At 35.9% G+C, this 15,173-nt stretch overlaps 1 protein-coding gene across 1 annotated transcript; it reads right to left on the bottom strand.

Annotated features, from left to right (window-relative positions):
- Positions 1 to 783: 783 nt before the first annotated feature.
- LOC128654569 (sarcolipin) lies at positions 784 to 13,580 on the bottom strand. The gene is made up of 2 exons (XM_053708555.1): positions 13,429 to 13,580; positions 784 to 1,369 (listed from the first exon to the last, which is right to left on the bottom strand). The coding sequence occupies exon 2, from the start codon at positions 1,282 to 1,284 to the stop codon at positions 1,189 to 1,191; it is 96 nt and encodes a 31-aa protein (XP_053564530.1). The 5' UTR covers positions 1,285 to 1,369; positions 13,429 to 13,580; the 3' UTR covers positions 784 to 1,188.
- Between the last annotated feature and the right edge of the window lie 1,593 nt (positions 13,581 to 15,173).

The raw sequence follows: 15,173 nt of genomic DNA, 5'->3' as shown, positions 1-15,173 counted from the left end.
AACTATCAAATATCAAACATTGGCTTTACAAACTATATAAATAGTATTGTTTATGTAAAACATAATGATTGTAAATTTATAATTACATTTATTGTGATGTGTTCCAGATGGCAAGAAAGAGCAGATACCGGGAGAAAGGACACCACACTATCTGAGGACTATTATAAATATTACCCCAAGGGGTAACCGCTCCTCCCCGTTTCTACCAGAGTCCTTTTTGGTCAACCCAACCTCAAAAAGGCAGACAGGAGTGAGGTCCATAGACCTAGTAGAAGGAGAGTCAGGAGGGTTATTGCCGATTAGAGCCCAGAGATTAGCCCTGCACCAGCCCCTAACACAGTCATTAAAACTCACACACAGCATCCCAGCTCAATTCAATTCCTTGGTACTATTTGCACCCCCCCCCCCCCGCAGCAAAATTCACATGCAGAGTTACCCATTGTTCCTACTGCGGCAGAGCAGGATGCTGCTGCGTCACCTGCCTCCACAACCCTACGGCAGCACCCAGGTAGGTAACATAGACTTCTATCTATTATCATCCATTTTTTTCATAGTGAATGTAATTTTTGTAGCTGAACCCACGACAAGCCTTAGGAACATCCACAAATTTACTTGAGTTGGGAGGGTTAAACAAAAAGATGAACTCATCATGCATGTTCACTACATAAACACATTTACCATGATTATTTAATCTTTTGCCCCCCCCTCTCACTCAAATAAATAACCTGTATTAAAAAAATGCAACAATCTGTAAATGTTCATACAAATAAAAGAAAACACACAAATTGTTTCAATTTTTATTGTACTCAGCTGAAACCTCGTTGTGCCCGATCATGTTTCACATTGATTTTTGAGGGATGAATTAAGACACCATTTTATTACACATTTTTGTAAAAACACAATGAATAAGAAGACACAGAGCGCTGATAGTAATTTTTAGCAACAGAAGTTTGCGTAGATCTAGAAAATTAAATCTGTGTATGAACAAGTTGCAAGTATGGTTCTAATTCTTCTTAAGTCCACAAGGAGATAATGAGCTTGTGACTGAGCAGAGTGGTGGGACGCTCTTGGATGTTTAGGTGTCTAAGCTGTGTCTCAGGGATATTTACAAAGCCCTTCAGTGCTAAAGGAGCCTAGGGATCACATCAGCACTGAAGGGACTGGAAACATTGACATTGAGTCCTCCATTTATTCTTGGTAAGATTTCACAAGCAGCCACATCAGCAGAACAGTGATTAGCACAATCATGAAGTTGAGGAAAAGCTCTTGTGTTGATCGCTCCATCCTTGAGCCTTGTCAGGAGTTGGCAGGGACCACGTAAGAATTGGAAGGCCGCTTCAAGAAATTTCCTAGCAGGATCTCCAGCAACCTATAAAGAAGCAATCACAGGGCTTACTCATAAATACATAGTCTATAGGAGATTTTCAAAGAACAAGCTGTTTTCTTTTTAAACATCATCTCTAGGGCAGACGAACAGTAAAAGGATATTATTATTATTATCATCATCATTATTTATTTTAGAGAGCCAATAGATTCTGCAGCAATAATATAAACTATATATATATATCCAATTAAAGTGAATGTACACTGTCAGTACCTTGATTGGTTTCTCTAATCCTAATTTTTTAGAAACACATTTATATTAAAAGAGGAGCGCTATGTAACGCTCGAGCGTTAACTGTGCTAGAAGTAAGCATTTTGCACACGTCGGGTTGCCCTCGTATTACAAATTGAAAGTAAACTGGCTTTGCTCGCAGGCTAACCTGATCTGCGTAAAAAGCTGAAATTAGAATATTGCGCGCAATAACCTATTCCCCCATAGAAGTTGATGGAACAAAAAAGTGGGGGGAAAAACTAACACCCATCTTTGGTTCAGCACCTGGGTAGTGCTTGTTGATTGGTGGCTAAATATAGTCACCAATCAGCAAGCGCTTTCCAGGGTTCTGAACCAAAAATGGGCCGGCTCGTGAGCTTACATTACTGCTTTTTCAAATAAAGATACCAAGAGAACAACGAATATTTGATAATACGAGTACATTAGAAATTTGCTTAAAATTGCATGCTCTATCTGAATCATGAAAGAAAAAAATTGGGTTCAATATCCCTTTAACTGCAAAGGGCTCCAATGCACTGGCATATGTATATACAGTATGTCTTTATATGTATACATATGTATTTATGTGTTTATATGTGTTTATATCTCTGTAAATACATATATACACATATAAACACATAAATACATATGTATTAGAGATGTATAAGTATGTATCTCTATGTTAAAGTCCTTTGCCTGCCTTTTGTTTCCCCAACACCTGAAACTTCATATCTTTGAGCCCTTATAACCTTTTTGTGCAATATTTTTTTAATCCTATTTATTACACAGTGTTATTATTAGTGTAACTGTACTTTCTAATGTAATTTTCATGTGTTTTGTGAGACTTTTTTGTTTTGCGAAACAGTTAACCAGAGCTCTGACTCGCGTTTACTTCAATTGCTCTCAAGCGGTCACGTTAACTTTCAACTTGTAATACAAGGGAAAACCCAACGCACGTAAACACCCACTATAAACCCCTTATCGCTTGCGCGTACCTGTTAGCGCTTCACTCGTAATCTAGCCCTAAGTAGGCTGGAGCAGCATATTTTAGAAACAAAATCAATATTTTACAGGAGGGGGATAACAAGATTTTATTTGGTGATTAGTTTTTTAGATAGACTTAAAGGGATACTGAACCCAAATTTTAAGCAACGTTCTAATTTACTCCTATTATCAATTTTTCTTTGTTCTCTTGCTATCTTTATTTGAAAAAGCAGGAATGTAAGCTTACAAGCCGGCCCATCCTTGGTTCAGCCCCTGGTTAGCGCTTGCTGATTGATAGCTAAATGTAGCTACCAATCAGCAAGCCCAATCCAGGTGCTGAACCAAAGGTGGGCCGGGTCGTAAGCTCACATTCCTGCTTTTTCAAATAAAGATACAAAGAGAACAAAGGAAAAGTTATAGTAGGAGTAAATTAGAACTTTGCTTAAAACTGCTTGCTCTGTCTGAATCATGAAAGAAAAAAAATTGGCTTCAGTATCCTTTTGAACCTTTTAGATCAGTGAACTATCATGTAATATTTATTCTTTTATGAATGCACATTATAAATATATTGTGCTTATGGCTTGTCTCCAAATGCACAAATCTACATGTAATGAAGATTTAACCAATTTATTAACATTAACAATTTTCCCATATAAATTATTTTTTAAACAATTATGATTTTTTTTTTTTTTACTCTCAATTTCAAAGTAAAAACTCAGCAATGGATGATAAAATCCTATGGAAGTGATGAAGCTTAACAGCTTAACACCCTGTCCTCAGCAGTAAAAATAACAGTTTGTTTCAGATAAATCCCTTTCGAAAACACAGTGCGCTGACTAGTTTACTAATCAGAGGTGAAAGATACATCAATAGCATTCATATTGCTTCCAGCATTTGAATGTAGTTGCCCTTACTATACAAAAATAAAAAAATATTATGAAATCATTGCATTATAGAACTCAATGTTCTATAGCACAGATGGTTTAACAGACCATTTGAATAATATATTCCTGAACTGATTGTACTTAGGTAAAGACAACTATTTTTTTTAATAAAAACACCACGTAAGATTGAGATCATGTTGCTTTGCTTAAAGGCACATTTTGGTGCCAGAATGATATGCTCTAATTTGTTAACAAATACATTTATCATAGCTGAGCCTACTGGTTAAGCACATAGGTAAAGTCATGGTATCACGGCTGGTCAGCCAATTAAGAGTGGCAGTCACATGACCCCACTAATGACCGGTTATATTATGCATTGAGAGCTACAAGGTTGCTGGCTGCTCCCAATTAGGACTTTACTCATATGATTAACCTCTTTGCAGGTGTGAAATTCCCCTTTAACTGTACATTCTGAAGATATTCAATAAATATATAGTTTTACATTGTGTTTTAGTTTTTCTTAAAATTTGAATTGGTTTGTATGACTCGCTAATTGGAGCTTTGTCTAATACCTTAATATTTTATATTAAAAACATTAAATAAAGCTATATCAAAATAAATAACTTAAATAAAGGGACACTCAAATAAAAAATAAACTTTCATGATTCAGAAAGAGCACATAATTTTAAGAATTTTTCCAATTTACTTCCATTATCAAATTTAGCACAGTCTTTTTATATTTATACTTTTTGAGGCACCAGCTCGTACTGAGCATGTACACAAGCTCACAGGGTATATGTATATTATTCTGTGATTGGCTAATGTCTGTCACATGATACAGGGGGCCGGAAAATGGGAGAAAAAATTAATTTGCCAGAAAAAAAAATCCTCTGCTTTTGTGAAATCCAGAGTAAATGTTATTGCATTGTCTTTTATTATGTACCTGTTAATTATGCAATTCTAATGTATGTAGTGGTCCTTTAATTATTAGCCTGAGAGTTTTGATTGCTGTTTTCAGTTAATTTAATACATTTTCTGCATATGCCGACAGTTAATTATTTTGATATTACTAAGAAAAATAAGTGTGTAACTTTCTTTTATGTCATAAACTGACTTTTTTGGCCATATTTATATATTAAGTCAATTAAACAGACATTGCTTAATCCCACATTCTTTTCAGACACTATTGTAATATTTACAAAATGAATATTGTAAATATAATGTTACATAGACAAAAATCTTTGCATAGATTATACATCGCTCACTACAATGTGCTTGTATTGTGTATACGAAAACATTCTTGGGAATCTACAGAATAGCAGAAAAAATCATCTGGCTAAAAATATTCTCATCTATTTTTACAAGTTATTTTTACATGTGTAAAGAAATTAAAGTGTTTAAATAAACATTCATTGTATTTTCTATAAATACAAATATGGAGTAAACTCTACAAGTATAATGTATACATATATGTTCCAAACAAACGCAAAATGTTTACATGATGCTTTAATGATCATTTATTAATATGTGTGTAGGAAAAGATCCCAGGCGAGGAATGTTTGCTCATATTCTTCATTTATTAAGAACTGTCTTTTTGTATATAGAAGTATCAAGCCTCTACAACCTATACCTTATATATTACATGGAGAGACCATATTAAGAGTATGTGCCCAAATTTGTAATAATCTTCTAAAAATAATTAAAATCCATAATATATAACAAAAAGCACAGCTGCTGATAAAATAATTTGTGCTTTAGCCACGATCCTGATATAATAAACATAATCAGTTTGCTCAGTAAACCTGCAAAGACAAAATAGCTTAGATTACAAGTGGAGCTCAAGAATATTAGCATTATTGTGCAATAACATCTCTTGAGCGCAATCAATAGCGCTTATATTTTTGCACTCATCTTCCAAGTTATTTTTTGTAACTCGAGGGATGCATGGCAAATGGCACTGGTGCGCTAAAGCATTCACATAATACACTTTTATGGGGGTGGTGCAATTCATGTTGGATATCACTCAAGCGCTAAGCTGGGGGGTGCTAAACTGCGGTTGTGCTAAGCCAATGTTGTGAAGTACTGGAATTCTTCATGTATTTTTGTACTACACTATTAATATTATTCAGTTGTTAAAAAGCACTACATTTTACTGGTGTATTTTGGATTGCGCTTAAGTGCAAAATGTTACTTAATAGCAATGAGAGCTATGATTGCGCTCCGCTTGTAATCTAGCTCAATATATTTCCTATAAAAGGCATTTTTGTATTTTAGAAGTTTTTTTCTTCTGTGTTCTGATATGCGTAAAAAAAGGCCTGAGACACAATATTTTATTTTCTGCTAAGCGAAAACTATTAATGCTGTATGTGTTTGAAAACAGGAGAAATGTGTCAGTGCTGAAAAAAATATTAATAAGTATTCCAATTACAAAATTAAACTCCCAAATCAAACACTTTATTATCTTATTATTCTATATTATAACATTCTCTGGTAAAAAAACGTTTCATTTCAGATTTTTTTTTTGCTGTTACATTTCTTTCTTTCTTTCTTGTAAAATATAAATATGTGTGTGTTGTCTGTAGATGTATGTGTCTGTTTATACTGTGTTTCTGAATCTAGATAAGGCATTGTTCAGGTAGGTCGTCCATATGGAAAGCGCAGTATGTATTTCTTGTTTGCTAATTAGCCCTCCAAGTAAAAATGTTGGACACCCCTTTTATAAAAGAATGTTGTGGTAATAACTTATTTTAATATAAAAAGAATATGCTTAAAGGGGCAGTCAAGTCAAAATTAAACTTTCATAATTCAGATAGAGTATGCAATTTTAACTTTCCAATTTACTTTTAACATCAAATTTGCTTTATTCTCTTGGTATTTTTTGTTAAAAACTAAACCTAGGTAAGCTCATAAACTGATTTCTAAGCTGTGGAAGGCCATCTCTTATCTCAGTGCATTTTGACAGTTTTTTACAGTTAGACACTGCTAGTTCATGTGTGTCATATAGATAGCATTGTGAGTTATTTATGAGTCAGCACTGATTGGCTAAAATGCAAGTCTGTCAAAAGAACTGAGATAAGGATGCAGTCTGCAGAGGCTTAGATACAAGGTAATCACAGAGGTAAACAGTGTATTAATATAACTGTGTTGGTTATGCAAAACTGGGCAATTAGTAATAAAAGGATTATCAATCGTTTTAAACAATAACTATTTTAGACTGTCCCTTTAACCTGCATGAATAAAATTCAATACATACATATTAAAAGTTGTATTCTATTTGGACACGTAAATAACGGAAACTATTGCCCTTGAGTATGCCCAGTCTGCCTGTCAATCAAGTAGGTCACTGTATCTGGTGCCATTTATACATGTTGGCAGTCATGCTTGTCACTGAGTATACATAACAGCACATGTACAACATTTACAGTAGTATGCCAGTTTGATTGACAGGTATACTGTGATCACATGACAGCAATAATTTATATTCTTAAAATGAACAAATGAGTTTAAATGGTTATTAAAGATATACAGGATTTTTGCTACAGCTTAAGAACTTTCTATTCAGCTAAATACAGACCTCCTGGTATATATAATGAGAACAGCTAATGTCATTAACGAGTTATTGAATATGTTTACAGATGATGAAACTGGGCCACTTGTCATCCAGAGATACAGCAATATCAGAGTAGGTGAGTCTATTAGGTTAGGTCCATGTGTGAATGTTTTATCTGCAGACAGATCCTAAATTTAAGGCCTTTTGTTGGTACCTAAGTATTAAAGATAGACAACAACCACTACCTATTTATTTGTATTAAAGCATTCTTTATATATACTACAACAACTAGTAGCACAATATACATGTATGCTTAAAGGGACACTAAACTCAAAATGTTTATTTCATGATTCAGGTTGAGAATTCAATTTTAAACAACATTTCAATTTACTTCTATTATCTAATTTGCTTCATTCTTTAGATATCCTTTGTTGGAGAAATAGCAATGCAGAGCCAATCACATGAGGCATCTATGTACGTGCAGCCACCAATCAGCAGCTACTGAGCCTATCTAGATATGATTTTCAGCAAATGATATCATGAGAATGAAGCAAATTAGATAATAGAAGTAAATTAGAAAGTTGTTTAAAATCACATGCTCTTTCTAAATCATGAAAGAAAAAATTTGGGTTTCATGTCCCTTTAAAGGGAAGGCAAAGGCAAAGCTAAACTTAAATGAATTGGATGGACCATCACATTTTAAAGGGGCATTAAACACTAAATAAATTCTAGATATAATGAGAATAACATGTAGATGTATTTTTTAAAGTTGAATTAGCTGTTTAAGTATTGACAATTAAGTGTAAAGTTTTTTAGGCCTAGATTTAGAGTTCGGCGGTAGCCGTCAAAACCAGCGTTAGAGGCTCCTAACGCTGGTTTTGGGCGCCCGCTGGTATTTGGAGTCAGTGATTAAAGGGTCTAACGCTCACTTTACAGCCGCGACTTTTCCATACCGCAGATCCCCCTACGCCATTTGCGTAGCCTATCTTTTCAATGGGATCTTCCTAACGCCGGTATTTAGAGTCGTTTCTGCAGTGAGCGTTAGAGCTCTAACGACAAGATTCCAGCCGCCTGAAAATAGCAGGAGTTAAGAGCTTTCTGGCTAACGCCGGTTTATAAAGCTCTTAACTACTGTACCCTAAAGTACACTAACACCCATAAACTACCTATGTACCCCTAAACCGAGGTCCCCCCACATCGCCGCCACTCGATTAAAATTTTTAACCCCTAATCTGCCGACCGCCACCTACGTTATACTTATGTACCCCTAATCTGCTGCCCCTAACACCGCCGACCCCTGTATTATATCTATTAACCCCTAACTTGCCCCCCACAACGTCGCCGCAAGCTACTTAAAATAATTAACCCCTAATCTTCCGACCGCAAATCGCCGCCACCTACGTTATCCCTATGTACCCCTAATCTGCTACCCCTAACATCGCCGACCCCTATGTTATATTTATTAACCCCTAATCTGCCCCCCACAACGTCGCCGACACCTACCTACACTTATTAACCCCTAATCTGCCGAGCGGACCTGAGCGCTACTATAATAAAGTTATTAACCCCTAATCCGCCTCACTAACCCTATCATAAATAGTATTAACCCCTAATCTGCCCTCCCTAACATCGCCGACACCTACCTTCAATTATTAACCCCTAATCTGCCGACCGGAGCTCACCGCTATTCTAATAAATGTATTAACCCCTAAAGCTAAGTCTAACCCTAACACTAACACCCCCCTAAGTTAAATATAATTTTTATCTAACGAAATAAATTAACTCTTATTAAATAAATAATTCCTATTTAAAGCTAAATACTTACCTGTAAAATACATCCTAATATAGCTACAATATAAATTATAATTATATTATAGCTATTTTAGGATTAATATTTATTTTACAGGCAACTTTGTAATTATTTTAACCAGGTACAATAGCTATTAAATAGTTAAGAACTATTTAATAGTTACCTAGTTAAAATAATTACAAATTTACCTGTAAAATAAATCCTAACCTAAGATATAATTAAACCTAACACTACCCTATCAATAAAATAATTAAATAAACTACCTACAATTACCTACAATTAACCTAACACTACACTATCAATAAATTAATTAAACACAATTGCTACAAATAAATAAAATTAAATAAACTATCTAAAGTACAAAAAATAAAAAAGAACTAAGTTACAGAAAATAATAAAATATTTACAAACATAAGAAAAATATTACAACAATTTTAAACTAATTACACCTACTCTAAGCCCCCTAATAAAATAACAAAGCCCCCCAAAATAAAAAATTCCCTACCCTATTCTAAAATACAAATATTACAAGCTCTTTTACCTTACCAGCCCTGAACAGGGCCCTTTGCGGGGCATGCCCCAAGAATTTCAGCTCTTTTGCCTGTAAAAAAAAACATACAATACCCCCCCCCCAACATTACAACCCACCACCCACATACCCCTAATCTAACCCAAACCCCCCTTAAATAAACCTAACACTACCCCCCTGATGATCTTCCTACCTTGTCTTCACCATGCCAGGTTCACCGATCCGTCCTGGCTCCAAGATCTTCATCCAACCCAAGCGGGGGCTAGACATCCACTGAAGAAGTCCAGAAGAGGGTCCAAAGTCTTCCTCCTATCCGGCAAGAAGAGGACATCCGGACCGGCAAACATCTTCTCCAAGCGGCATCTTCTATCTTCTTCCATCCGATGACGACCGGCTCCATCTTGAAGACCTCCAGCGCGGATCCATCCTCTTCTTCCGACGACTAGACGACGAATGACGGTTCCTTTAAGGGACGTCATCCAAGATGGCGTCCCTCGAATTCCGATTGGCTGATAGGATTCTATCAGCCAATCGGAATTAAGGTAGGAATTTTCTGATTGGCTGATGGAATCAGCCAATCAGAATATAGTTCAATCCGATTGGCTGATCCAATCAGCCAATCAGATTGAGCTCGCATTCTATTGGCTGTTCCGATCAGCCAATAGAATGCGAGCTCAATCTGATTGGCTGATTGGATCAATCGGAATTCGAGGGACGCCATCTTGGAAGGAACCGTCATTCGTCGTCTAGTCGTCGGAAGAAGAGGATGGATCCGCGCTGGAGGTCTTCAAGATGGAGCCGGTCGTCATCGGATGGAAGAAGATAGAAGATGCCGCTTGGAGAAGATGTTTGCCGGTCCGGATGTCCTCTTCTTGCCGGATAGGAGGAAGACTTTGGACCCTCTTCTGGACTTCTTCAGTGGATGTCTAGCCCCCGCTTGGGTTGGATGAAGATCTTGGAGCCAGGACGGATCGGTGAACCTGGCATGGTGAAGACAAGGTAGGAAGATCATCAGGGGGGTAGTGTTAGGTTTATTTAAGGGGGGTTTGGGTTAGATTAGGGGTATGTGGGTGGTGGGTTGTAATGTTGGGGGGGGGGTATTGTATGTTTTTTTTTACAGGCAAAAGAGCTGAAATTCTTGGGGCATGCCCCGCAAAGGGCCCTGTTCAGGGCTGGTAAGGTAAAAGAGCTTGTAATATTTGTATTTTAGAATAGGGTAGGGAATTTTTTATTTTGGGGGGCTTTGTTATTTTATTAGGGGGCTTAGAGTAGGTGTAATTAGTTTAAAATTGTTGTAATATTTTTCTTATGTTTGTAAATATTTTATTATTTTCTGTAACTTAGTTCTTTTTTATTTTTTGTACTTTAGATAGTTTATTTAATTTTATTTATTTGTAGCAATTGTGTTTAATTAATTTATTGATAGTGTAGTGTTAGGTTAATTGTAGGTAATTGTAGGTAGTTTATTTAATTATTTTATTGATAGGGTAGTGTTAGGTTTAATTATATCTTAGGTTAGGATTTATTTTACAGGTAAATTTGTTATTATTTTAACTAGGTAACTATTAAATAGTTCTTAACTATTTAATAGCTATTGTACCTGGTTAAAATAATTAAAAAGTTGCCTGTAAAATAAATATTAATCCTAAAATAGCTATAATATAATTATAATTTATATTGTAGCTATATTAGGATTTATTTTACAGGTAAGTATTTAGCTTTAAATAGGAATCATTTATTTAATAAGAGTTAATTTATTTCGTTAGATAAAAATTATATTTAACTTAGGGGGGTGTTAGTGTTAGGGTTAGACTTAGCTTTAGGGGTTAATCCATTTATTAGAATAGCGGTGAGCTCCGATCGGAAGATTAGGGGTTAATAATTGAAGGTAGGTGTCGGCGATGTTAGGGAGGGCAGATTAGGGGTTAATACTATTTATGATAGGGTTAGTGAGGCGGATTAGGGGTTAATAACTTTATTATAGTAGCGCTCAGGTCCGCTCGGCAGATTAGGGGTTAATAAGTGTAGGCAGGTGTCGGCGACGTTGTGGGGGGCAGATTAGGGGTTAATAAATATAACATAGGGGTCGGCGATGTTAGGGCAGCAGATTAGGGGTACATAGGGATAACGTAGGTGGCGGCGGTTTACGGAGCGGCAGATTAGGGGTTAAAAGTGTAATGCAGGGGTCAGCGATAGCGGGGGCGGCAGATTAGGAGTTAATAAGTGTAAGGTTAGGGGTGTTTAGACTCGGGGTACATGTTAGGGTGTTAGGTGCAGACTTAGGAGGTGTTTCCCCATAGGAAACAATGGGGCTGCGTTAGGAGCTGAACGCTGCTTTTTTGCAGGTGTTAGGTTTTTTTTCAGCTCAAACAGCCCCATTGTTTCCTATGGGAGAATCGTGCACGAGCACGTTTTTGATGCCGGCCGCGTCCGTAAGCAACTCTGGTATCGAGAGTTGCATTTGCGGTAAAAATGCTCTACGCTCCTTTTTTGGAGCCTAACGCAGCATTTGTTTGAACTCTCGATACCAGAGTTAAATTTATGGTGCGGCCAGAAAAAAACCCGCGGAGCGTTAACAGCCCTTTTACCGCCGAACTCTAAATCTAGGCCTTAGTGTCTATAAAACAATGGGAGCTGCCATGTTGTAACTTAGGTTACCTTCTCTGCTCTGGCCAATTAGGGGCAGTTATAAATAGGTCACTAGAATGTGCAGCCAATGGCTGTGTGGAATTTAACAGTGTTATAAACTTCAATTTCTAACAGGAACTGAAAAGTTCACAATTTCAGAATGGAATTACGGGAAAACAGGACAGAAGAAATAATGAACGTATACTGCAGAGTTTTTCTATAGATACAATTTATCATTTTATATTACCATCTCAAAGTGTTTCATGTCCCTTTAAGCAACTTTCCAATGTTTTTCTATGATCAATTTTGCTTTGTTCTCTTAGCATCCTTTGTTAAAGAGTAATCCTAGGTGAGCTCAGGAGCGTGCATGTCTCTTTAGCCATCTGGCAGCAATGCTTACAATATCTAACCAATGTTTTACATATTTGCAAATACTGCTGCCATAAAAAGAAGTGCACACTCCAATCAGCCTGTTTAGTGTTACTCCTTAACAAGGGATACAGAGAGAACAAAGCGAATCTCATAATAGAAGTGAATTGGAAAGGTGTTTAAAATGAGTTATGTGCATTCAGAGGTTTTGTCCGCTGGTGCAGCTCTGCTATTTTTGGAGCCAAATTTATTTCTTCTTCTTGAAACTGCAACACATCAAGATCTGAATTTGCACAAATTTTAGTGTGCTGCAGTTTCACAAGAATAAATTTGGCTCTGAAATTAAGTATTCAGAGGTATCCGAAACCTCAGAATCCAGATATCTATTTAAAATGACACGCTCTATCTGAATCCCGAAAGTTTACGTTTGACTTACACACACAGCACCACTAAAATGTACATTTCTTATCTATTATTTGGTCTCAAAAAAAGACTAATGGAATGTATAATTGTATTTCATTTAAAGGGACATGAAACAAAAACATTTTCTTTCATGATTAATGAAATACATTTTTTAAAAAGATTCCAATTTGCTTCTTTTATCAAATTTGTTTTGTTCTCATGTTATTCTTTGTTGAAGAGATATCTAGATGAGTAGCGTGCATATTTCTGGAGCACTGCAACTTTTGTTTATGTATATCAATGTTGCAAAACTGCTACCATATAGTTCTACCGACACATGCACGCTCCTGCTTTTCAACAAAGTATAATAAGGAAACAAAGAACATTTGTTAATAGAAATACATTGGAAAGTTGTTTAGAAATGTATGTTCTTTCTGAGTCATGAAAGAAAATTTTGGAGTGTTATGTCCCTTTAAGTGTACTATTATTTTTTATCATCTGTTCATGCAAACCAGCTACAATATATGAATGCTAAATATAATATTATTACAGTAAAGATATACGACATGCACTCATCCTACAGGTCAGCTCATACACATCTGCTCAGTCATATTCCAGTCATAATATATATTTTAGATGTATTAAACTATTTTAGGACAAAAAATACTAGGGTATTACCTGAACTTATGACACAGATTTTTTTTTTTTTCCTTTAAGGTATTGGTAGAAATCAATCTCCTCTCAGCCCCTTCTCTTGCTACTTCTCAGAGCAATGTGAAATTCTAAGTGTCTGAGTTGGAAATAAAATAGCAGGAGGGAGGAGAACTGTGAAGGAATTGGCAGAGCATATGATGAGGTCATGATATGAATATATATATATATATGGCAAGAGCTATATCTACATCACAAGACCTACTTGGGACTATGGAACTATACATGTCATAGTACTGTTTTGTAATAAATGTGTAAATTAAGTTCCATATTAATGTACTTGTCACAACTCCTCATACCTAATCTTGTTCACTACCTGTTCCGGAATGATATGTTTTGATTTTGACAAGTCGTTAGGACCATGCCACAGTCCCTATAAATACGTAGCTATTTACCACCACACCCACAAACGTCATTTTTAATATTGTAGGTCCACCTATTCTTTAGCCGGACAATTAGTCCTTGACTCAGTCCAATAAAAAGAGCGAGGGATATTTCTAAGCCCCCCTCAGTTATACAATTGGCTGACTTCATACATTAGAGTGATAATTGTATTTAGTAACTACCAGAAAATGCTAAACCATTTCAGAACAGGAGGATCCTCAATTTATTAAGAAGAAAATAAACCAACATACTAATAAACCGTGCATTCATTTAAGCAATTTATTTTTTATAGATAACTCTAATTAAATTAACTGCACTTGTTGAGCATAAAATAATATTTCTAATTGGAAGAAGTAGAGGGAAAAACAAAAAGAAAGAGAGGAAGAGAGAGAGAGGGGAGAGAGATAGAGAAATAGAGAGGGGCAGAGGAAAAGAAAAAACGAAAAAAAGAAAGAAAGAAAGAGAGAGAGATAAAGAGGGAGAGAGAGATAAATAGAGAGAAAGAAAGAAAGAAATAGAGAAAGACAGAGGGAAAGAGAGAGAGAGAGAGAGAGGGAAAGAGAGAGAAAGGGAGGGAGAGAAAGAAAGAGAGAGAGAGAAAGAGAGAGAGGGAGAGAGAGAGAAATACAGAGGGAAAGAGAGAGAGAGAGAGAGAGAGAGAGAGAGAAAGAGCGATAGAGTGAAAGAGAGGGTGGGAGAGAAAGAGAGAGAGGGGGAGAGAGAAAGAGAGAAAGAGAGAAGGAAAGAAAAAAGAGATAGAGAGAGCAAGAGAGAAAATGAGGGAGAAAGAGAGTGAGAGAGAAAAGAGAGAGTGAAAGAGGGGTGAGAGAAAGAAATAAAGATAGAAAGAAAGAAATGGAAGATGTTTTTTGTTTTAATAAAAAAATATCCATCATGCTTTAACTTATAATAAACTGTGGAAGTAGTATGACTCTCAAAATGTAGCATTTAACTCATCAGCTTGCCGGTTATGTTTTCTTTTGAACACAGACCAGTCTTGAAACACATTTCTTTAATTGCACCTGTTGCTGTCACCAGTGCTTTTTATAGATCACGAGCATCTCAGATTCCAGTGTATGTAACTAGAGAGCAGGCAGTATACAGTATACCTTTTTAACTTTACATGTACTGTAAGACATTTAACAATTATTCAGGGTGATATGAAACAGGTGTCCACTAGTTCATAGCTCTATCCATACAGATGTAGCATATACTGTATATATACATGGGATAGGTTGAGAAATATATTAGCTACAAAGAACCATATTAACAGAATTAAATATAAACAATGTAAGTTAAGGGATATTCTAGTGAAAAAATATAAAAGT

Source organism: Bombina bombina, chromosome 3, assembly GCF_027579735.1.
Source record: "Bombina bombina isolate aBomBom1 chromosome 3, aBomBom1.pri, whole genome shotgun sequence".
In the NCBI taxonomy this organism is placed as follows: Eukaryota; Metazoa; Chordata; class Amphibia; order Anura; family Bombinatoridae; genus Bombina; species Bombina bombina.
Note: the sequence above shows the minus strand (reverse complement) of the source record. Positions and strands in the feature narration are given on the sequence as shown.

Bases quoted from the DNA above. Each gene is read 5' to 3' on its own strand.
- LOC128654569 (XM_053708555.1), bottom strand. From the start codon at position 1,284: ATGGAGCGATCAACACAAGAGCTTTTCCTCAACTTCATGATTGTGCTA.